At 38.6% G+C, this 22,122-nt stretch overlaps 3 protein-coding genes across 3 annotated transcripts; 2 read left to right on the top strand and 1 right to left on the bottom strand.

Annotated features, from left to right (window-relative positions):
* Positions 1 to 477: 477 nt before the first annotated feature.
* On the top strand, positions 478 to 15,157 carry LOC104448163 (beta-1,2-xylosyltransferase). The gene is given in 5 exon segments (XM_010061951.3): positions 478 to 516; positions 10,233 to 10,545; positions 10,547 to 11,009; positions 11,683 to 11,832; positions 13,925 to 15,157. Coding segments are annotated over 4 exon segments (1,590 nt in total). The 5' UTR covers positions 478 to 516; positions 10,233 to 10,291; the 3' UTR covers positions 14,648 to 15,157.
* Positions 7,275 to 9,856, top strand: LOC104448164 (pirin-like protein). Its single transcript, XM_010061952.3, has 6 exons — positions 7,275 to 7,495; positions 7,597 to 7,646; positions 7,777 to 7,815; positions 7,956 to 7,984; positions 8,756 to 8,922; positions 9,118 to 9,856. Exons 1-6 carry the CDS (start codon positions 7,380 to 7,382, stop codon positions 9,605 to 9,607), a joined length of 891 nt encoding a protein of 296 aa, XP_010060254.1. The 5' UTR covers positions 7,275 to 7,379; the 3' UTR covers positions 9,608 to 9,856.
* Positions 15,158 to 16,151: 994 nt separating the features above from the next.
* LOC104448162 (40S ribosomal protein S8) lies at positions 16,152 to 18,606 on the bottom strand. Its single transcript, XM_010061950.3, has 5 exons — positions 18,457 to 18,606; positions 18,304 to 18,376; positions 17,351 to 17,684; positions 16,591 to 16,760; positions 16,152 to 16,411 (listed from the first exon to the last, which is right to left on the bottom strand). The coding sequence occupies exons 1-5, from the start codon at positions 18,458 to 18,460 to the stop codon at positions 16,333 to 16,335; spliced, it is 660 nt and encodes a 219-aa protein (XP_010060252.1). The 5' UTR covers positions 18,461 to 18,606; the 3' UTR covers positions 16,152 to 16,332.
* Between the last annotated feature and the right edge of the window lie 3,516 nt (positions 18,607 to 22,122).

Genomic DNA, 22,122 nt, shown 5'->3' with positions numbered 1-22,122 from the left:
TGTGGTAATTCATTTGTGATTTTAAAAATTTGTATCCATAGCAATGATTTATTATATTTTAATTTTGGAATAGAGATGCTTCATTGATATTTGCATGTATGAAGACTCTTTATTGTCAATTTAATGAGAATCTTTTGATTTTCGTAAGTAAAATTCAGAAATGCTATCCATACAAGATAGCAACAGTGATGCACGAAATCACTTACAATTACATTAATCCACAAAAAAAAAAAAGAGGCTTATGATCAAAGATACTAATCAAATTTTGTATTTTTCAAGCAATTTCCTCCGGATTCGAAAGCACATTTTTTATCCTTAGCAGGAAAATAAAACGAAACTTTAAAAGACAGAAAACAAAAATTCCTTAAATCGAGAAAGAGAAAAAGAACACCTGCGAGGAACACGGAAGGAAGGAATCGCTCTAACCAAAGACACGACACGACCAAGCTTTCTGGTCAACCCAACAGAACTCGCTTCTCCCTTTCGACGCTCCGTCGCCATTTCCGTCGCCGCCATTTCCATCGAATTCACGTAAGCTCGAAATAGAGAGAGGGAGAAGGAGAAGCCATGAATGCAAGAAGCTACAATCTGCTGAAAGTGGTGGTCGCCCTCCTCTTCCAAAATTATGTCATTTGTCGGGGGAGCGCAATATGATTGCTATGCATTTTCAGATATGTAGTTAATTGAATGCTATTACAGTTAGGGGACCAGTGATAATGAAAAGCTGAGTAGCTAACAAGTGATTAGTTTATCTCCTAGATTCTGGGAATGATGGCAACCGCATAGAATGGAGAGATCTAGATTCTAGGTAAATTCCGTTGGACAGGTAGTTTTTTGTTGTAGCTCTTTCCTTTCGTAATCAATAATGGCCTCGCAGAACCAACGGTTATTGCAAAGCTGGAAATTCTGGCCAAACTGAAATTGCTCACGGCTGATTATGTATTCCCTAGATTCTGGGAAAGACGAGAACAAAAGTTTTTAGGATCTATAGTCTAGACTAATCTGGTTGGACAGGTGGTTTTTTTCCGTTAGCTGTTTATTTTTCTTTTTATCTGGACTGTTTCTACTTTCTTCTCTCTGTTTTCTCTGCTCGTCATTTCATTTTATATCTCTCTAACATTATCTCTCTTGATTGCAGTGGATTGAGGAGCCAACACTTCTTATCACCCGCTATGAATATGCAAACTTATTCCACACGGTTACTGATTGGTACAATGCATATGTTTCCTCTAGGGTCACTGAATTACCGTTTCGACCTCATGTCATCTTTGTAGACGGCCATTGCACGGTATGAGAAGGATGGTTTGGTTTTCGAATTCATTCTTTAGTGCTTATGATTTCTGCATGCGTAGGATAGTCTTGAGGGGGGGTATGAAAATCATTTGTTCTCTTCCCGTTTATGGCTTAATGGGTGCATACTACAAGTTTTTAGGTGGTACCACAGTTTTTAGTTGAAGTGGAAATTGGATCTACATGTTGGCATCATTCTTGGCATGACTAATTCGGGTTTGGCTGTAAGAATTAGCCTGAAACACAGAATATCAGTTTCAGTACAAGTGGAAAGGACCTTTGTTAACTTTGTTTAGGAATTGTAGCAGGATGAGAGTAAAGGATTTTAGACTCGTGTTTCTTTCAACAATTGGTTTTTGATATAGGATATAGATTGAACGAAGTCACCAAAACTATCTTTGATCAAATATCTGTAATAGCCTTTTGAATTCAGAGAGAATACTTAGTTATCAAAGAAACTCAGTCTTTCTCACCATCATTACTGTTTCATGGTAAATTTGACTCTTGTATCCCCTTTTGAGGAGTATGCTTGATATGCATTTTGTGCAAATTCTTTGATAGTTTGGACTTTTGGTAAAATGGGTGTTTTTCAAGGTCTAGTGCTACTCTCATGATTTCATTTCGTATCCCTCTTAGTTAGGTAATTGTGCTCCTATTTTCAGTGATTGTGCTTATCCTCATCAATGTGGCTATATCCGCCTACTGGATAAAGTGTAGCTGATATTGAAGGTGTTGAGAACTATACTTACGAAACTGTGGGTATTGTTCCTAACACTTAAGCTTTTGACGAGAACTTGTGTAGCACGTAAAAGAGCAGAAGCGGGAACTATCTTGATTTGGTCCCACGCCATAACAAACCTATAGGAGTCTGCCGTGAGGATTTGGAAGCCTTGAGATTTCCTCAGCAATAATTGACTAGAAAAGGTTTTTTGACAGGCTAATTTCAAGTGTTATTTCTGAAAATTGCTGTGACTCCTTGAGAATATTCAACACATTATAATATAACAATGGAATTTATTTCACCTACATGTGCTAGCGTATTATCTAGATCATATAATTTTTGCTAAATGATGAGGTCCTCTTATCTTTTTCCCAGATGTTTTCTTTTTTACCAATTTGCCAAAACATTTGTTTATGATCACAGCAACACATTGGTGGTGATGGTAAAGGGCCTAGCTATATGGATCCTCGCTTTACCATTTCAAAGCAAGTTTATGTTGTAAATGTTCTCTAGGGCTCAATTAAGCATGCTTAGGCTCTTAATGGCAAGCTTGCATGCATCTCTATTGCACAGAACAATAAGCATCACGACTTGACAAGCAAATATCATTTTGTTTTCGTTCAGGTTCCCCAATCGTCGTGCATTGTTCTCCTCTTCATTCAATCTTGCACCATGAATATTTCTCCTCCTCCTAATTTATCCCCAACTAAGATTTCCAATAGCAAACCTTTCCCTGTGAACATTATATTTCCTTTTCCCCTCCACCAGATCTGTTCTCTCATTTCATCCTCTTCTGGTGCATCTATGCCTTTTCTTCTCCTTTGTCTGGGCACCCGTAAGAATTCTACTCTAGTGTGGATATGTATCTCATTAGAATAATTAATCATGAAGACTCTGTACTTACCATTCGCTGGATAGATCTGATGCCTATTCATAGTACTGACCTGTCAATTCAACTTTATCTCTACATAGCACTTTGATTTCGGAACGAGTCTCTCGTTCGTCATGCTTCTCCAGCAGTGACGTCACTGGACTCCCATGTTGCCTCTAGTTAACGCTGTCTATAGGGGCCCACTAGGGGTTCGGAGTTCGTGGGACCCAATTGAGAGTTCTCCTCTTACCATATGCAGTCCATCCGAATCACGTGAGTCTGACGCATGCGTGCATTATTTGGAAAGTCGTACCCGGAAAATTACGTTGCCAACAGGTACGTGCCAAAATGGATTATTAAATTTATTTCTTAATTCATATCTGATTAAATGAATTATTACATAAATTAATCATATTAAGTTGTAAATAAGTTACGAGTAAATCAAAAATGTAAAACTCAAAATAATATAAGTATCAAATGAATCAAATTTACATCTATAACTCTCTTGTCATCATTTAATTTCACGGCTCACTCGTTCCATGCTATTATTCAATTTGGGTATGAGTTTCCTAATTTTGGATAAATATGAAGGCCTTTTAGCAATTGATGCTAGATTTGTATTACCCAATGAGTTAAATTGATCAATTTGGGTCGAATAATTTTCAACTCAACCCAATCCCAACTCACCCATTTGATCAATCTAAAGTCGAGCTTCATTTTTTGGGCTTTATTTATTTATTTAATTTTTGCAACTCCATTCTATTTAGTTGACTCAATCAAATTTCATTGCTCGACCATCTAATATAATCTTTGTTATGATCTTTAAAACATTGCATTTGGGTAAATAAATCATACAATTCCTCATCTAAGGTCATCAAGTTTTATATTGGCCATATATATGTGTGTATATATATTCTATGGATAAGGTGTGCACAATAAATCCAATTTAGCTTTAGTCAATTTGACTTGATTTTATTACTCCATCCGATTTGACATCTTGTAAGGTGTTGAAAACATCATCAAATGTGATGTGTTGGATTTTGGATTATATGACATGATCCTTAGTTAAGGCAGCTAGATTCCAAATGGCTATCGACACGAAATTAGGTCGCTTCGGTCGTAATTCATGTTGTCGAGTCGGTGAAGGAGGAGGAGGAGGAGGATGACATGCGGCGGACGATGCTTGGATGTCACTGCTGTTTAACGTGTTCGACTTTGAATCAAATTACTTGCTCGAACAAAGCAGCGTTAAAATGGGGACTACAAGGTCAACGAGGATATACGAGGCTTAGGAGTCGTGAGGATGACCGCACGCATAACGGCGACGTGACGTTCTTGATCGGTTGACCAGATATGGGCAGGATTTTTTTTTTGGACAAGGACCAGATATAGGCAGGATGAACGGAGGAATTGAATTCCTAAGAACCAACCAATTAAAAAAAAAAAGTGCTTAGGCTCCAATTAACGAATAATTAAAAAAATATTTTTCCTCATATAATCATTTATATTGTTTATGAAATTGAATAAATAAATAACATTTTTATTATTTATGAAATATTTAGACATTAATTGCTATTGATAATGAAAAGATTTCTTATCAATTAATTATTTGAAGGGATATAATTAGAAAAATATTTTACAAATTATTTATTTTTTGAGAAACAAATGGAACCTTAAAAATGTCCAATTAAGCATGTCTTTTTATAAAGAAAAAGTTTCATGTTTATAGATCGGAAAATCGTAAAACGTATAGACAGAGTGGGGCAAGCCTATTACAGCTCCGCTTTGCCAAAATCCGCATCTCATTTCCCACAATTTTCCTAGCTAATTGTCTCTCGTAAAGAAAAACCACCTCAGTTGGGTCGAGGTCTCATATCCCATGCCCATCCGTAGACATATCTTGAGGAGCCAAATTTGTATGATTTTATTTATTTATTTATACATATCAGTAAAATTTTCACTTACCTTTTAAAAAAAAAAAATCTGTTTAATAAGTTCAACTTTACTCAACTCAACTTATTTGTCAAAAATTTGATGTAGTTCTGGAATTGGAGCCCAGGATCTAATCTAGTTCTAGAATTGCGTGATGAAATACTACGTCGATCTCGAGTATGTAAAGAATCACTAATTTTTTTCTACTCAAGACTGTCCCTCTAAAATTTGCAAATCGAAAGATGATATTTTAAATTTCAAAGGATTACAGCAAATTTGTATATGATTATGCATATTATTATTTGTATATCGAACTGAGTTGCAGATATTTTGCACTAAAAAGAAGTCTAAACTTTTGAGTGGATTTCGGAAAGTAGCAAATAAGGCGTTTATGAACTGACTCGTGTTCTGTTTTCCTCCACAAAATTTGCGGGGCGCATGCTTCGGCTTTAGTGTACACGGAAAACCTGAAACTTTTTCAAACTATTAAAATGTTGAAATGCAGGATATATGTAAATTTTCAAAGTTTTCCCGAAAGTTATATTAATTTCTGTTATACTCTTTAAAAAAAAAAAATTGTCCACGTTATGCTCAAAATGATGAAAGTAAGGGAAAAAAAATCTAAAACCCATTGCATTTATATTAATTCAGTCATAAATATTTCGATTGTATTAAGCTAATTGAGTTATTTTCAGCCAATATTGACCATAACCACTGACGTGAATGTTAGTCTTCTTACGTGACACAATTGATACTAATGTAAACAATTTTTACAATAAAAAATGAATTTTAATTAATTTTTATTTATTTTTCCTTTCATTTTGGTTGCTAAGGGTTGTTGCTCTTGCCTAGGACTTGGGCTAGAGTTGTGACCTTTGCCAACCATCCCAGCCAAAACGAAAGGAAAAAAAAAAATAAAGAATATATAAAAATATATAAAAATTAAAATATTATAAAAATGTCAACATGAAAGGTGGACGTCATTAATTGATAACTCAAATTAACTAGATAGACTCAATTGGCATGAAAATTTTTATGATTAAATCATCCAAATTAAAATGTTTATGACTAAATTAGCACTAATAAAATAGGTCCAAAACTTTTTGGTACTTTCTTTTACTCGATATCTAAAAAGCGACGGGTCAAAGTTATGGTTAGAAAAATGCTAAACTATGAACAATGTCACTACACCAATTAATAACCTAACAAAACCGGTGAGCTATTCCAATTGGTCAACTTCAAGTTTTAGTTTGACTAAGGGCAAGTTTGACAAAATTTCCATTTTTCTATTTCTTTATTTTTCTAGTCCCCAAAATACGTTAGAAACAAAAATCCGTTTGGTAGTTTTTCTATTTTTGGAATAAAAATGAGAAATGAAGACTTTTTTTTATTGTTTACTCTCATTGTCGCCTGTTGCTCACCCATCGCTCATAGGATGTGGGCCACCCATCGTCGGTCGCCGGCCGCCCATTGTCGGACGCCGGTTGCCAACCGCCCACCACCAGATGGATGCCATACGCCGATCGCTAGTCACTGGTCGCTGCCCTCTTAGAAATTAAAATTTTATTTTGTTATTAAACGAATTTCTATTGTAAAAACATAAATTTTGAATTGTTATTAAACACGTACTTAGAAACTTATTTTGGGAATAGAAATTAAAAAAATCAATGTTTGACCATAAATTGAATTTTATTTTAGAAAATTTGTTATGCGTGCCCTAAGAAGCTATTAACTCAACTGTAACTATGCTATGAAATCTAATTCTTGACAACATATATTTAAAATTTCTAGCAATTCAAAACTAGGTGAGATAATTTTCTAAACACCGCTATAAATTGTTGTATTGTTGAACTTTGAAGCAGCGAGGTGTTTTTCAAACACATTATATAAGCCGCAACATTTATTTTCAAAGCTGCAAATAAAGCATTTGGTGGGTGGTATAAATGGGAGAAAAAGACCGCCGGATATTTTGGTCCCCAAAATTTTATTTTTTTCGCAAAAATGAAAAATTTAATGTCACGCCCCGCCGCTAACGATCCGGAAAAATGGAACATCCCGCGAATACCACAAGAGAGGAGAACACTTTACAATATGGAAATCGGCGGGCCCCACCGGCCACTCTGTACGCGACCAGCACATCATCGACGACATCCGCTCGTCACGGATCGAATCCCGACGTAGAAACTCGAACCGACGGTCCAGATCGAGAGCCCTAGCCCCCCGACATCACGTCCACGATATGCTGACGCCACTCCTTGCATGGCATTAAAATCCACAAAAAATTAATACACCGCGAGAGAGAGATCGAACTCGAGCACGGTGGGGGCCCGCTCGGCCAGCCTAGCCGAACGCTTCCCTTTGACCTTCCCCGTTTGAGGAAGAAGAACACCTGTCACTGTACCAGTCCCAACCTTCTCCTTTCTTTTCAAATCCTCCCTATAAATACCCTCCAGTGCCTCCAGCTTTTTCTTCACCAAAAGCAAAAATTCGATCACCAGCACCAGCACAAGCGCCAATACAGAGCACTTGCACCGAAGGGTCGAGCCGAATCAAGAGGAGAAGAAGATGACGGAGAGAGAAGTCTCTTGCGAGATCAGCGAGCCGCGGTTGGTGGCCAGGAAGTTCCTGGCCAGGCCTCAACACGAGGGCGTCGGGGCCATCGTCAGGAGAAGCATTGGCCGGTAAGGAGAGATGGGAATCGATCCTTCTCGATCTTCATTTTCTTTCGTCTTCGTGACGCGAATCCGAACGGTTTGGCTAAAAGGGTGTCTTGCGTTTCCAGGTTTGAGCTGAGATATTTCGACCCTTTCCTTGTCTTGGATGAATTTTCAGGTGGGGTGTCTATATTCTCTCTCTGTTCTTTTGTTCTTCTGCTTATACTCAATCAAAAATTGTGATCAATGCTGGATAAGAATTCCAAATTCTTTACTTTTCTAATTTCTTCCGGTTTTCTGGTCTGCAGTGACTGCTCCTGCTGGATTTCCAGACCATCCGCACAGAGGTTCGTGTTTCTTGGGCTTCTTGAATCATGGATTTGCGATTTGGTGAATGCTTGAAAAGAAAACGGAGCAATATGAGCGGATTATAAGTGTAGACATATTTCATGGACTCTGTTTTGATTCTTTTGCTTTCTGTGAACAGGATTCGAGACCGTCACCTACATGTTACAGGTACGAAAGTTTTGTTCAATTTCGACGACTCTCGACTCTCCTATAAGTCCAATAAATCTATTCCTGAGTTGGTAAAAAGCATGAAAAGTCCATTTAAAAACCAATAAAAGTGAGAGTTGAATCACGTTTGTTAGAAGGAAGTGAGCAAAACTAGAAAAGTCTTCAATGAGGTTGTTTTCATATTGAGTTCCTGCTTATCTCATGGAGGAGAATCAGCCAATAAGAATGACTTCATCAAAACCGGTGAAACCGATAGATGGAAATTTCCAGTATTCATGGCTTGCGGGCGTGGCCGGCAAGCAACCACTTTAGGTGAGCATGCAAAAGGCCACGCCTCACAGACGCAAGGCAACAGCTTTTTTCTTGTCCAAGGTTTGACCGACCATATGCACTTAAAAGCCCAGAGGGAGCCGCGGGAAGTGTTAAAACGACCAAAAGACTAGTTTGCATCTATTTGTTTTGTCCTTTGCCCAGCATGTGTTTGTACTTTGTGTTTCATGTTGGGGAATTGCCTAATCTCCACCACTCATCATTTAGAGTACCTACATGGGCCATTAGTGTGGGAATTCGGATCCCGTTGTAATTGATGACAACGATGAGATGCATCATTTCTCCTACTAGTGGTCACCCATATGGGTCCAATCATAAAAGAAATTTCTCTTTTCAAATAATGATAATTTATGTTAACTCACGAAAACTAATTTTAAATATTTATTTGATTGTTACACTTTAAAAGTAAAAAGTATTGATAATAATAATGTTGATGTATAGGGATCCGTGACACATGAAGATTTCGAAGGACACAAAGGGACGATAGGACCCGGTGATCTACAATGGATGACCGCGGGGAGGGGGATTGTCCATTCCGAGATGCCTGCAAGTCAAGGAACTCAAAAAGGGTTACAGCTCTGGGTCAACCTCTCCTCCAAACACAAAATGTGAGTTCAGTCTAGGTCTGCAGCAGCAATTTTCTCCTCCTGTAGTGTTAATGGTGGTCTGCCAAGTAGGAAAAATCTTGTCTAGATTAGCTAAGCTTTTCAATCATCAAGCGTCGCCTTTATTGCTGATGTGGTTAACACGAGTAGTTATCATTAACAGTAGAATGATTCCCGCCTCTGGTTTTTCTATGGCAGGACTGAACCGAAGTACCAAGAAATATCAGGCAAAGACATTGCAGAAGCTGCAGTAGATGGGATCAAAGTGAAAGTCATAGCAGGAGAGGCTTTAGGAGCCAAATCCCCTGTCTACACAAGAACACCCACCATGTACTTGGACTTCACCCTCAAGCCAGGGGCTCACCTGCAGCAGCCGATACCCGCCTCGTGGAACGCCTTCATCTACATCCTCGAGGGCGAGGGGGTCTTCGGGATCTCGAAATCCTCGCCCGTGACCGCCCACCACCTCCTCCTCCTCGGCCACGGAGACGGGGTCGAGGTGTGGAACAAATCCGCCAAGCCCTTGAGGTTCATCTTGGTCGGAGGCGAGCCGTTGGGCGAGCCCGTGGCACAGCTCGGGCCGTTCGTGATGAACACTCAAGAAGAGATTGACAGGACGATATATGATTTCGAAAACTGTATCAATGGGTTCGAGAAGGCAAGGCATTGGAGGAGATCGGACTTTTAGCTAACTTACCATTGAAACAAGAATCGAGAATCAATTGGAGCCTTTTCTTTGGAGGCATAGAGAAAAAAAAATCAAATTTCTTCTTAAAATTATACATTGATTCGAAATTTGTGGTGATTCATTTATGATTTTTAGAAAATTTATACATGTAGCAACAGTTTGTTATATTTTAATTTTGGAATATATATGCCATATTGATTTTTGCTTGTATGAAGACTCTTTATCATCAATTTAATGAGATTCTTTTAATTTTCTTAAGTAAAATCTAGAAATGTTGTCCATACAAAATAACAATAGTTATACACGGAATGACTTACAATTACATTAATTCACAAAAAAAAAAAAAAGCTTACGATCAAAGAGAGTAATCACGTTTTGTATAATTCAAGTAATTTCCTCCGGATTCGAAAGCACATTTTTTTAATACTTAGCAGGAAAATAAAACGAAACTTGGAAAGACAGAAAACAAAAATTCCTCAAATCGAGAAAGAGAAAAAGAACACCCGCGAGGAACACGCAATGAAGGAATCGCTCTAACCAAAGACACGACACGACACGACGACGACCAAGCTTTCTAGTCAACCCAACTGAACTCGCTTTCTCCCTTTCGACGCTCCGTCGCCATTTCCATCGAATTCACGTAAGCTCGACATAGAGAGAGGGAGAGGGAGAGAAGGAGAAGCCATGACTGGAAGAAGCTACAATCTGCTGAAAGTGGTGGTCGCCCTCTTCTTCCTCAACACCCTCTCCCTCTACCTCTACTTCCGCCCTTCTTCCCCGACGCCGCAGCAGCACGACGCCGCTTCTTCGTCGCGGATCCGCAAGGACGATCCCGCCGTCTTCTTCCCCGACCTCACCGAGCAGCTGCAGCAGCAGCAGCAGCAGCAGCAGCGCCGCCGCGACGGCGGCTTCGATTCTCTGAAGCGATGGCCGATCCTCCTCCTACCTCCCCTGGTCCCTGAACCCTAGCGTCCGGCCCCACTCCTGCGAGGCCTTCTTCGGCAACGGCTTCACCCGCCGCCTCGACCTCCTCTCCGCCGTCGACGGCGAAGGCGGCGGCGGCGGATGGTTCCGGTGCTTCCGCAGCGAGACGCTCGAGAGCTCCGTCTGCGAGGGAGGGCAGCTGAGGATGTCGCCGGAGAGGATCGGGATGGCGGCGGGAGGGGAGAGGGTGGAGGACGTGATGGGGCGGAGCGAGGAGGAGGAGATGCCGGTGTTCGAGGACGGCGCCTTCCAGATCGCCGAGGGAGGGGGCGGCGGGGAGCTGGGGTTTAGGAGAGGGAAGAGTCTCGTGAGCGACGAGTTCTTGGATAATTACGTGGACCGGGGTAGGCGGCATCCGATTCGTAACTTGATCGGGTCGATTCGTGTTGTCAAACCAGGAGAGTTGCAGTGCGATCAGGTTATGCTTTCGATCGATCCATTTGTCATGGTTTCTGTTCTAGTGGTGTTGGTTAGAATCCAATTTATTCAGCAATTTACTGGTGGTTATGGGAATTTGGCATTGTGCAATTATACAATTATATGGCAGAGTAGGATGTGATAACGATCAATGGTTATGGAGCTCCAAAATTATGTCATTTGTCGGGGGAGCGCAATACAATTGCTATGCATTTTCAGATATGTAGTTAATTGAATGCTATTGCACTTAGGGGACCAGTGATAATGAAAAGCTGAGTAGCTAACAAGTGTTTAGTTTATCTCCTAGATTCTGGGAATGATGGCAACCGCATAGAATGGAAAGATCTAGATTCTAGGTAAATTCAGTCGGACAGGTGGTTTTTCGTGGTAGCTCTTTCCTTTCATAATTGATAATGGCCTCGCAGAACCAACGGTTATTGCGAAGCTGGAAATTCTGGCCAATTGAAATTGCTCACAGCTGATTATGTATTCCCTAGATTCTGGGAAAGATGAGAACAAAAGTTTTTAGGATCTATAGTCTAGACTAATCTGGTTGGACAGGTGGTTTTTTCCCATTATCCATTTGTCATTCTTTTTATGTGGACTGTTTCTACTCTCTCCTTTCTGTTTTCTCTTCTTGTCATTTCATTTAACATTATCTCTCTTGATTGCAGTGGATCGAGGAGCCAACACTTCTAATCACCCGCTATGAATACGCAAACTTATTCCACACGGTTACTGATTGGTACAATGCATACGTTTCCTCTAGGGTCACTGAATTACCGTTCCGACCTCATGTCATTTTTGTAGACGGCCATTGCACGGTATGAGAAGGATGGTTTGGTCTTCGAATTCATTCTTTAGTGCTTATGATTTCTGCATGTGTAGGATAGTCCTGAGGTTGTATGAAAATCATCTGTTCTCTTCCTGTTTTTGGCTTAATGGGTGCATACCACACGTTTTTAGGTGGTACCACAGTTTTTACATAAAGTGGAAATTGGATCTACATGTTGGCATCATTCTTTGCATGACTAATTGGGGTTTCGCTGTAAGAATTAGCCCGAAACACAGAATATCAGCTTCAGTATAAGTGGAAAGGACCTTTGTTAACTTTGTTTAGGAATTGTAACAGGATGAGAGTAAAGGATTTTAGGCTCGTGTTTCTTTCAACAATTGGTTTTTGATATAGGATAGATTGAACAAAGTTACCAAAACTATCTTTGGTCAAATATCTGTAATAGCCTTTTGAATTTAGAGAGAATACTTAGTTATCATAGAAACTCAATCTTTCTCACCATCGTTAATGTTTCATGGTAAATTTAACACTTGTATCCCCTTTTGAGGAGTATGCTTGATATGCGTTTTGTGCAAATTCTTTGATGGTTTGGACTTTTGGTAAAATGGGTGTTTTACAAGGTCTAGTGCTTCTCGCATGATTTCATTTCGTATCCCTCTTAGTTAGGTCATTGTGCTCCTATTTTCAGTGATTGTGCTTATCCTCATCAATGTGGCTATATCCGCCTACTGGATAAAGTGTAGCTGATATTGAGGGTGTTGAGAACTATACTTACAAAACTGTGGGTACTGTTCCTAACACTTTAGCTTTTGACAAGAACTTGTGTAGCACATAAAAGAGCAGAAGCAGGAACTATCTTGATTTGGTCCCATGCCTTAACAAACCTATAGGAGTCTGCTGTGAGGATTTGGAAACCTTGAGGTTTCCTTAACAATAATTGACTGGATAAATGTTTTCTGACAGGCTAATTTCAAGTGTTAATTCTGAAAATTGCTGTGACTCCTTGAGAATATTCAACACATTGATAATATAACAATGGATTTTATTTCACCTACATGTGCTAGCGTATTATCTAGATCATGTAATTTTTGCTAAATGATGAGATTCTCATATCTTTTTCCCAGATGTTTTCTTTTTTACCAATTTGCCAAAACATTTGTTTATGATCAGCAACACATTGGTGGTAATGGTAAAGGGCCTAGCTATATGGATCCTTTCTTTACCATTTCAAAGCAAGTTTATGTTGTAAATGTTCTCTGGGGCTCAATTAAGCATGCTTAGGCTCTTAATGGCAAGCTTGCATGCATCTCTACTGCACAGAACAATAAGCATCACGACTTGACAAGCAAATGTCAATTTGTTTTTGTTCAGGTTCCCTGAGCGTCATGCATTGTTCTCCTCTTCATTCAATCTTTCGCCATGAATATTTCTCCTTGTCCTAATTTATCCCCAACTAAGATTTCCAATAGCAAACCTTTCCCTGTGAGCATTGTATTTCTTTTTCCCCTCCACCAGATCTGTTCTCTCATTCTCTTATTTCATCCTCTTCTGGTGCATCTATGCCTTTTCTTCTCCTTGTCTGGGCACCCATAAGAATTCTACCTCTAGTGTGGATATGTATCTCATTAGAATAATTAATCATGAAGACTCTGTACTTACCATTCACTGGATAAATCTGATGCCTATTCATAGTACTGACCTGTCAATTCAACTTTATCTCTACATAGCACTTTGATTTCGGAACTGCACCTCTGCAATGACATGCATTCTCAGTTACTAGTTGCAGAGTGTCTTCTAGGTGTTCTCTTTTACCAATATTAGCATGAATTTTAGGGGAAAAAAACATATCAACCTCAAATTTCCTTTTTTGGCGTTGTGTTTTGTATATTCAATGGCAGTTTTTGGTTTAATATCTTCTGTTAAGGCCTCTTTCTAGTTTCTTCAGAGCTTGTTCATTAAGTGTGGTCATGTATAGCAACATCGTTAAGTAATTTTGTAGCTTTGCATCTCCGTAACTGTATTTCCACCGAGTTTGTTCCACATTCAGAATTACATGGTATTAACATACTTTACTATTTCTCACTGTATGTAACTTATATTTCTCCAACAAATATTTTCAGTCACCCATGGAAGAAACATGGAAGGCACTGTTTTCAAGTGTTGCATATGCTAAAAGTTTTCAAGGGTCAGTTTGCTTCCGCCATGCCATTATGTCGCCTTTGGGATATGAGAATGCAATGTTCAAGGGACTCAGTCAGCCTATAAACTGTGAGGGGACATCTGCACATGATTTATGGCGGAACCCCGATGACAGTAAGACTGCTCGTCTTTCTGAGTTTGGAGAAATGATTAGATCAGCTTTCGGTTTCTCAGTGAACAGACATCATCCTGAAAAGGGTGTCTCTGGTCATAATGTGCTGTTTGTTCGTCGTGAAGACTATTTAGCCCACCCTCGACACAGTGGCAAACCTGAGTCTAGGCTTAGCAATGAGCAAGAAGTCTTTGATGCTTTGAAGAGCTGGGCCTCCAGCCATTTAAAATGCAAAGTAAATCTTGTGAATGGTTTATTTGCACACATGCCCATGAAGGACCAAGTGCAAGCCATTCAAGATGCCTCAGTTATTATTGGAGCTCACGGCGCAGGTCTAACTCACATAGTTTCAGCAATGCCGAAAACAGTAATTCTTGAGATTATTAGCAGCCAATATAGGCGTCCTCATTTTGAACGAATTTCAAAGTGGAAGGGCTTAAAGTACCATGCCATCAATCTCGCAGGATCACGTGCCGACCTGCCTGTGGTCATTAATGAGCTTAGTAGCATATTGAAAAGCCTAGGATGCTGAAATTTCAAGGTTATTGATGAGAGTAAAAGGATCTCACCTTGGAGGGGAAGAGTGCCTTCCCCATGCGAGGCTGTTGCTGTTGTTCATAGAAGAGGTACATTGTTCTCATACGGAAAAGGTTGTTACAGTAATTTAACTTTACCATCTTTTTATCTGATTTTTAAAGCAATGAGGGAGATCGAAGAAGTTGCTCAAAGGCGGGTGGGGCTTCCCCCCGGTTTAGATACTGAAATTGCTGGTATTGAGTTTTAGTTGACCATCGAATGAAGGGGGAGGATGGATAGTTGTAGCGAAAAAGAAATGTTATTTTAACTTTATTCTTTCAGATAGATAATTCTTGTGTTCCTAAAACTTGTTGACTAGGCTCTTTGGAATTCACGTACGTTCTTGAGCAGGCTTCATACACTTTTTCTTTTCTTTTTTTTGGGGTCTGAGGCTTGATACACTGCTTGAGCAGGTATTGTATAGTCAGATGAATTGTCTGAATCAAGTTCTTTCGCTTTTCATTTTTGTTCATGAGGATATGGTTGCGCAGTTCCAGAGTCGACAGTTCTATTGCCAAGTTAGAAGGAATCTGGTTTTTACATGAGAAATGCACAATTGCAATCGTTATTATAGATGCCCTATGCAATGTCTGGTGCTGATTCATATAGATTAGATTCTGCGATTTTTTTCTTCGTACTTCGCTCGCCTGATGCTGAGCGTCCTCAACATTTCTGTACATTTTTGCACCAATCCCATGAAACGGTGAAAAGAGATGAAGGGGAGAAGTCGACTTCCAGAATTGTTTCAAGTCTGACACGAGCGAACTACGATTTACTAGGAAAGTTTCACATCCATTACTGAAAGAAAGAAGCAAATACTGCCATTGGCCAACAAGCAGGGGAAGCATTGGGTTGATTCCTTGGATCGGGTTAAAAAAGGTCACTCAAATACTCATTTAGCCTGTTTTGATCTATTTTCATACAATGCGAACATATCGGCCTGACCCAACCCAAGTTACCTTTTTTTTTTATGTCATCAACTCATATTACTAAGATACTTCGATATTTAATTGAATTTAAGAAAACTCGTGGATGGTTAAATGGTTAAAGTGCCGTGCTCATAACTGGCTCTATATCAATGAAATTTGATCATCCACGCATAATGAATGAGATCAAATAAGTACTAGAATATGAAGAGTGAACTTGACTTTAGGTTAGTTAAATCCATTTATATGTTTAAATCCATTCACGACTATTGTTGAATATAATTAATTCATAACAATTTAGCACATCGTATATAGATTAAAAAACAAGCCTGTAATACGGTTAAAAAGTAATTCTATAACCCATTATGACCCTTCTAATCCACGAGCATAAATTGCAGTGGTTGAAAAGTCACTCGAAGCAGACTTCGATCAGAAAAGCCACAGGCAAACCTTAACTCTACTGCTCACACCAACAACATGCGTGAAAGAGTTGACCATAGTCATAATTTAGATGCATAAGATCCAAACCACCACTGATTAGAAAAGAAAGATGACTTGATCAAGACAAATACACTAATAACTGTTTCATGTCAAGGGAATAAAAAGATGACAACCTCAATTTGATGCAAACACTTAAAATATAAACTAAAACTAATGTTCAGGGGAATAAAAAGACATGGAAGATTTAGGTCCTCAGTATTGCAGAAACAAAAATTTATGCGGCAGCTCCCTTGCCCTTCTTCCTCTGAATCTTCTTCATGTAGAATTCCAGCTCCTTACCCTCCAAGATATATCTGCCCAGAAGAAAAGAACATGATACCTAGCGATTTCAAGTAAAATGATCTAAACAAAGTCCTAAAAAAGATCCAATCATAAATCTATCCGCACAGCAAGGACTACCATCACTTCAAAGAAAGTGAAACTTGCCTCCAATCTTCATAAGGAGTAAAAAGAAGGCACTAAGGACACTTACCCATCAGCACGGCCGCACTGACCCGGTCGGGATGAGATGGACGCTAACAAACGGCCACTGCTGAATTGCTCCTCAATATGTTGATCAAGCTTGCGTTCGGTTTGGCGTTTCTCAAGCTTTCTCAATACGTGGCTGCTCTTCTTCACCTCCTCAGCAGGAGCTTCAGCCTCCTATAACCAGTAAATAGGGAAAAAAAAAGTTATAAAAAGGAAGAAGCGCTACCAGAAGGCAATGGCATCATTAAATTTATAGTTTACTTCCTATGCTAAAATGACAAAATGGGCAACAAGCAGAAGTCTTTTAAGCATTCAAACACAAGTTTTTGTCTAACACATCCATGTATTTTTCTGGCTGTCCTAACTGTCAAATTTAAAAATGCTATTACAGTCCATGAATGCAAGGAATTTAACTCTACAACCTACTTCACTCATAGTTTACATACTACATGTCATTGTGCGTGCATCTTTCAAAGATTAATTTTACAAACAGCAATATGAAGTAAACATAGGAAATGCAAAAAATCCAGGAAAAGCTCTAACAATTATTTTAGCAACTTGTTAGTGCCGACACCCTCTTTCATGGAAATCATTAAGAACCCAAATTGCAGCGTTTCTAGCCTTGAGAAAAGAACAAGCCCCTTCAATTGAAGAAAAAATTGAGACTGGCCAAGTCATCAAACCTTTGTACAACAAACAGCAACCATGATAGTAATTTAACAAGAAACTCTATAACATAGAGAGAGCAGGTTTAAATTCCTCACCTCTCCTTCTTTCTTGGCAGAAGCTTGATTTTTCTTCTTGCGGCCAATATCAACACCATAGTGCTGGAGATACCACTGCTTGAATGGTGCTGCATCAACCTGGACTATTGCACTCTTCACCAGAGTCTGGGTACGGACCAGCTCGTTGTTGGATGCGTTGTACACCACATCAAGAATCCTAGTCTTCCTGGTCACTGCCTCACTTCCCCATGAGTAATTTCCGGTGTCGAGCCTCAGAGCACGCCACTTCACATTGCCACCCCTAACTCTAATCCTCCTCACAGTCTTGTTGCTCGACAGCTTAGTGTTGGCAGGTTGCCTTCCAAGCTCATACCTACAGGCAAAAGCCGTTTTTTAAAACGTTAATTACATCTAATATTGGACCAATCTGGATTGAAAAGTATTTTGAATCCCAATTAATATTCAATCAATTTGCGCAATGAAACAACTTTTGAAAGGGCAACAAAAGTAAATTAAGAACTAATGTCCATCCTTACTTATCGACCAAATGCCGCTTAACAAGACTCAAAATAGTCAAATCAGTTCTCACACCCTCATCTAAATGATCTCGACTGAACAGAATGAAATCAAAATTCTCTCAATTTCCACACAATCTCACCAAAGGATCCAAGTCTGGCCATTTAATCTAAACTGTGGCTACTCCGCAGATAATGGGGATCCAGAGGGAAGCTTAGCTAAAATCAGGAAAATCAAACCGACCCATCAATCATACACACCAGAGCATTTCCTAACTGGTCCGATAACAGATACTGCATCAAATACCTCTTCCTAAGACCGTCCCCACATAAGGTTAATCGCATCATCCTTCACATAATCTAAAAACCAAAACCCCCCCGAACATAATCAATAGCATCCAAGCAGAACAAGCACGGATCTTCGCACACGAGAATTCGTCGCAGCAAAAGCTGAAACGACGGAATGAAGATCCTTACTTTCTCTTCTTCCTCCACGCCTTCTTCTTGCCACCGGTGGCGCGCCTCTTGTGCATCGAATCACGAGAGATACCTGCCAAAGAAACACCGAATCTCCCATCATGCACGGAAGGAGACGGGAAACCCCGCCGCAGAGGAGGAGATTAGAGTTACCCATGATTGCAGGTCGCAAGCCCTAGGCCTCTGTCCTTGCACAGTCCCGAACGCCTGCGGAGAAGCTAGGGTTTCTGCGAGCAGGGGCTGGAAGAGAAAGACCAGTCGGCTGAGGCGAGCTTCGCTTTTACACCAAAACCCTAGCTTCCGAAGTTACGATAGTGCCCTCGGTCGCGCTGCTCGTCCCGCGCGGGCAGAGATGTCATTTGAGTCCAGGCCCGCTTCGTCTTGCGCTGGCGATAATGGGCCGCTTTCCACGGGCCTGCTTAGGCTCGTGTAAGCCCAACGTGATGAAATGAGACTTGATGGGCCAATGTCAAATGAAAAGTAACGATAAGCCCATGCTGATAGGCCGGTTAGCCTAATAATTAGGCTTATTAAAAAGGGTTAATACCCCAAAAAATCCTAAACCGGTACACTTGTGACAAATCTACCATAAACTATTTTTTAACCATGAAAAATCCCAAACTAATATACTTGTGACAAATTTACCTTGACTGATAAAAAAAATAACTCTTAACTAATACATTTATGACAAATTTATCTCAAACTAATTTTTTCGACCGCAAAAACCTCAAACTGGTAAATTTGTGAGAAATATACCATCCACTAAATTGGATTAATACCACAAAAAAATCACAAAAATTGTAACTTATGATAAACAGAGAGTAAAATCCCAAATTGGTATACCGGTCAACCGTCATGTCTCATTTAACTTAATAGTTTGACAGTAAAATTTAACGAAAACTAATAGAGGGTAAATTTGTCAAAGGTATATCAGTTTGGGATTTTTATAGTAAAAAAAAATAATTTTGGGTAAATTTGTCATAGGTATACCAGTTTGGGGTTTTTTAAGGTATTAACCCTATTAAAAAGGATAGAGCAGGAAAAAGAAAAGATTAATAAGATAGCTTGCTATATGCATGCGATAAGCCGCGTTCCCAATTTGCATTCCAAAACATTGGCAAGTGGACACATCATATATGTCGCGTGATTAAGGATTTCTATGTGGATTTAGCATTCCTAAAGTTTGTCGACTGGACATATATATATATATATATATATGCTATGGCGTGCTTTTGAGTGCTTGCATTGCTTTGAGGGATTAGTTGTCAGCAACAAAGCCTTGAGTTGCGCCTTCCAAACCGGACTTGAGGGTCTCCCCTCATTCGGTTCTCTCTACATATAATGTATATCAAGCGTGAGGAAAACGATAGGATGGACGACGGAGGACAAGAGAATTAATTAAAGGGAGAAAGAAGAGTCGGCGACCAGAAATACATAAATAAATAAAAGAGAGGAATGAGATGTGACACATGCACGTTTTGTTAGTCTTGACAAGTCATATTAACTTTATTTTATAGTGTGGCTTGAGTATAATCTATTATTTGGTTTTTAACCCTAGGTGAGTGGTGGTTATCTTTTTAATATTTCAAAGGTAATGAGGATTATACATATTATTATATGCACAAGATAATTTAGTTAAAATAAAAGTAATGTTAATCGCATACTTCGTTGTATATTCATCACATGCACGCTTTGTAAGTCTTGAACGAGTCATATTGACTTTGTTTGTAGCATGACTCAAGTAGAATTTGTTGTTTGGTTTTTCAACCCTCGGTGAGTGGTGCTTATCTTTCTTTAAAAATGATTATAAAATTATATTTCAAAGGTAATAAGGATTAGATATATTGTATGCACAAGATGATTTGGTTAAAAGAAAAGTAGTGTTAATCGCATAATTTGTTGTATATTCATCACACACGCGCGCTCTAGAAGTCTTGACAAGTCATGTTAACTTTGTTTTGTAGCATGGCTTGAGTAGAATTTGTTGTTTAGTTTTTTAACCCTAGGTGAGTGGTGCTTATCTTCTTTTTTTTTTTTTTTAAATTATAAAATTCTATGTCCAAAGTAATAAGGATTAGATATATTATATGCATAAGATGATTTGGTTAAAAGAAAAGTATGTGATTATCCTTATATATTTGTCACACGCATGCTTTGTAAGTTTGACAAGTCATATTAACTTTCTTTGTAGCGCGGCTCAAGTAGAATCCTTTGTTTGGTTTTTTAACCCTGGGTGAGTAGTGGTTATCTTTTTTTTTTTCCTTAATTATATAATTATATTTCGAAAGTAATAAGGATTAGATATACTATATGCACAAGATGATTTGGTTAAAAGAAAAGATGATTTGGTTAAAAGAAAAGTAGTGTTAATCGCATACTTCATTATATATTCGTCACACACATGCTTTGTAATCTTGACAAGCCATACTTTGTTTTGTAGCGTAGCTTAAGTCAAATCTGTTGTTTGGTTTTTCAACCCTAGGTGAGTGGTGTTTATCTTTTCTTTTCTTTTTTTAAATTATAAAATTATACTTTGAAAGTAATAAGGATTAGATATATTATATGCACAAGATGATTTAGTTAAAAGAAAAGTAGTGTTTATTGTATACTTCATTGTATGAAAACTAGCTCGGATATTTGTTACCTTTTTGGTTATTTGAATGACGAAATAACCATTAAAATAATTTGAGTTGACAATTTGTGAATGTTTGGGAAATGCTATCAAAAGAATTGCAAAAGTTTATAAGTACTGGTTGACAAAATGAATTCAAGTTGATAAATTTAATTGCCAAAGGATATAAGTTTTATTTTGTGAAATGTCTTGTGATTTATGAGATGATTTTGGATTTGATATGCGAGTCATGAGAGGATGGTTTTGGTGATTTGATGCTCATTGTCGCTATGTTTAGAACCTACCGAGGGGTTGTGCATATGCATATTGTTTTTAGGACGTCCTTCTAGGCTGAACCACCAACTCATACATGTGGAGACTTAGCTAAGGGGAAATCTTGGTCAAATCTATCATAGGCCGTTAAACATGGCAATAGTTGAATATTGACTAGTAGATTGATCAATGAAAGAATGATTGATGTGTAACTTGATATAGATTTATTAATGGAATGGACAATTAATGTTTGTTTTAATATATTTTGTTTGGTACAAATACTGAGTTTCTGGTAATTCTTTAAATATGCATAGTGTATCTACTTAAAAGAGGTATGTACTACTTGTTGCCCACTTCATTCATTCCATTTTTTTTTTTCAAGTTCCTAAGCCATCGACAATTAGGACGAGAGCGATAATAATGGGAAATTTTTTATAGTTGCATTTCAAGTATAAGTTAAGATAGATATATATTTCTAGTAATAGTTGTTGGGTCTAGTTGAACTAGAAATATGCATAGATACATTTTGATAGAATATTGAAATTCTTATCCTATGACCAAATTACTGTCCAATGATCTCTATATGTAATTTGATAATTGTTTATTACTGGTTATATTTCATGCTGTATTTTTTGGATGGGAGACAGTCTTGTCATTTATCCTATACTTTTAGGAGTTGGGGTGTAACATTTGTTGGCATTGAGTTTAGATTATGATCTTTTTTGGCGCAAAGTTTATAAGACATTGTGATATCATTTGTTAATTTATAATGTGTTAGTCTTGTGTTAGATATTAAGGTATACGTTTCATTGACACTCTTAGATTAACTTACTTGAGGTATTATCCACTTTGGCCAAATCCTATACCAACTCTCATGGTTTTGTCCTTAGCATATAGGTGGGCACTTTCCCACTAGGTCACTCATCCTATTAATC

The sequence above is a fragment of the Eucalyptus grandis genome, chromosome 6, assembly GCF_016545825.1.
Source record: "Eucalyptus grandis isolate ANBG69807.140 chromosome 6, ASM1654582v1, whole genome shotgun sequence".
In the NCBI taxonomy this organism is placed as follows: Eukaryota; Viridiplantae; Streptophyta; class Magnoliopsida; order Myrtales; family Myrtaceae; genus Eucalyptus; species Eucalyptus grandis.
The sequence above is the reverse complement of the archived record's forward strand: the minus strand, read 5'-3'. Positions and strand labels throughout refer to the sequence as shown.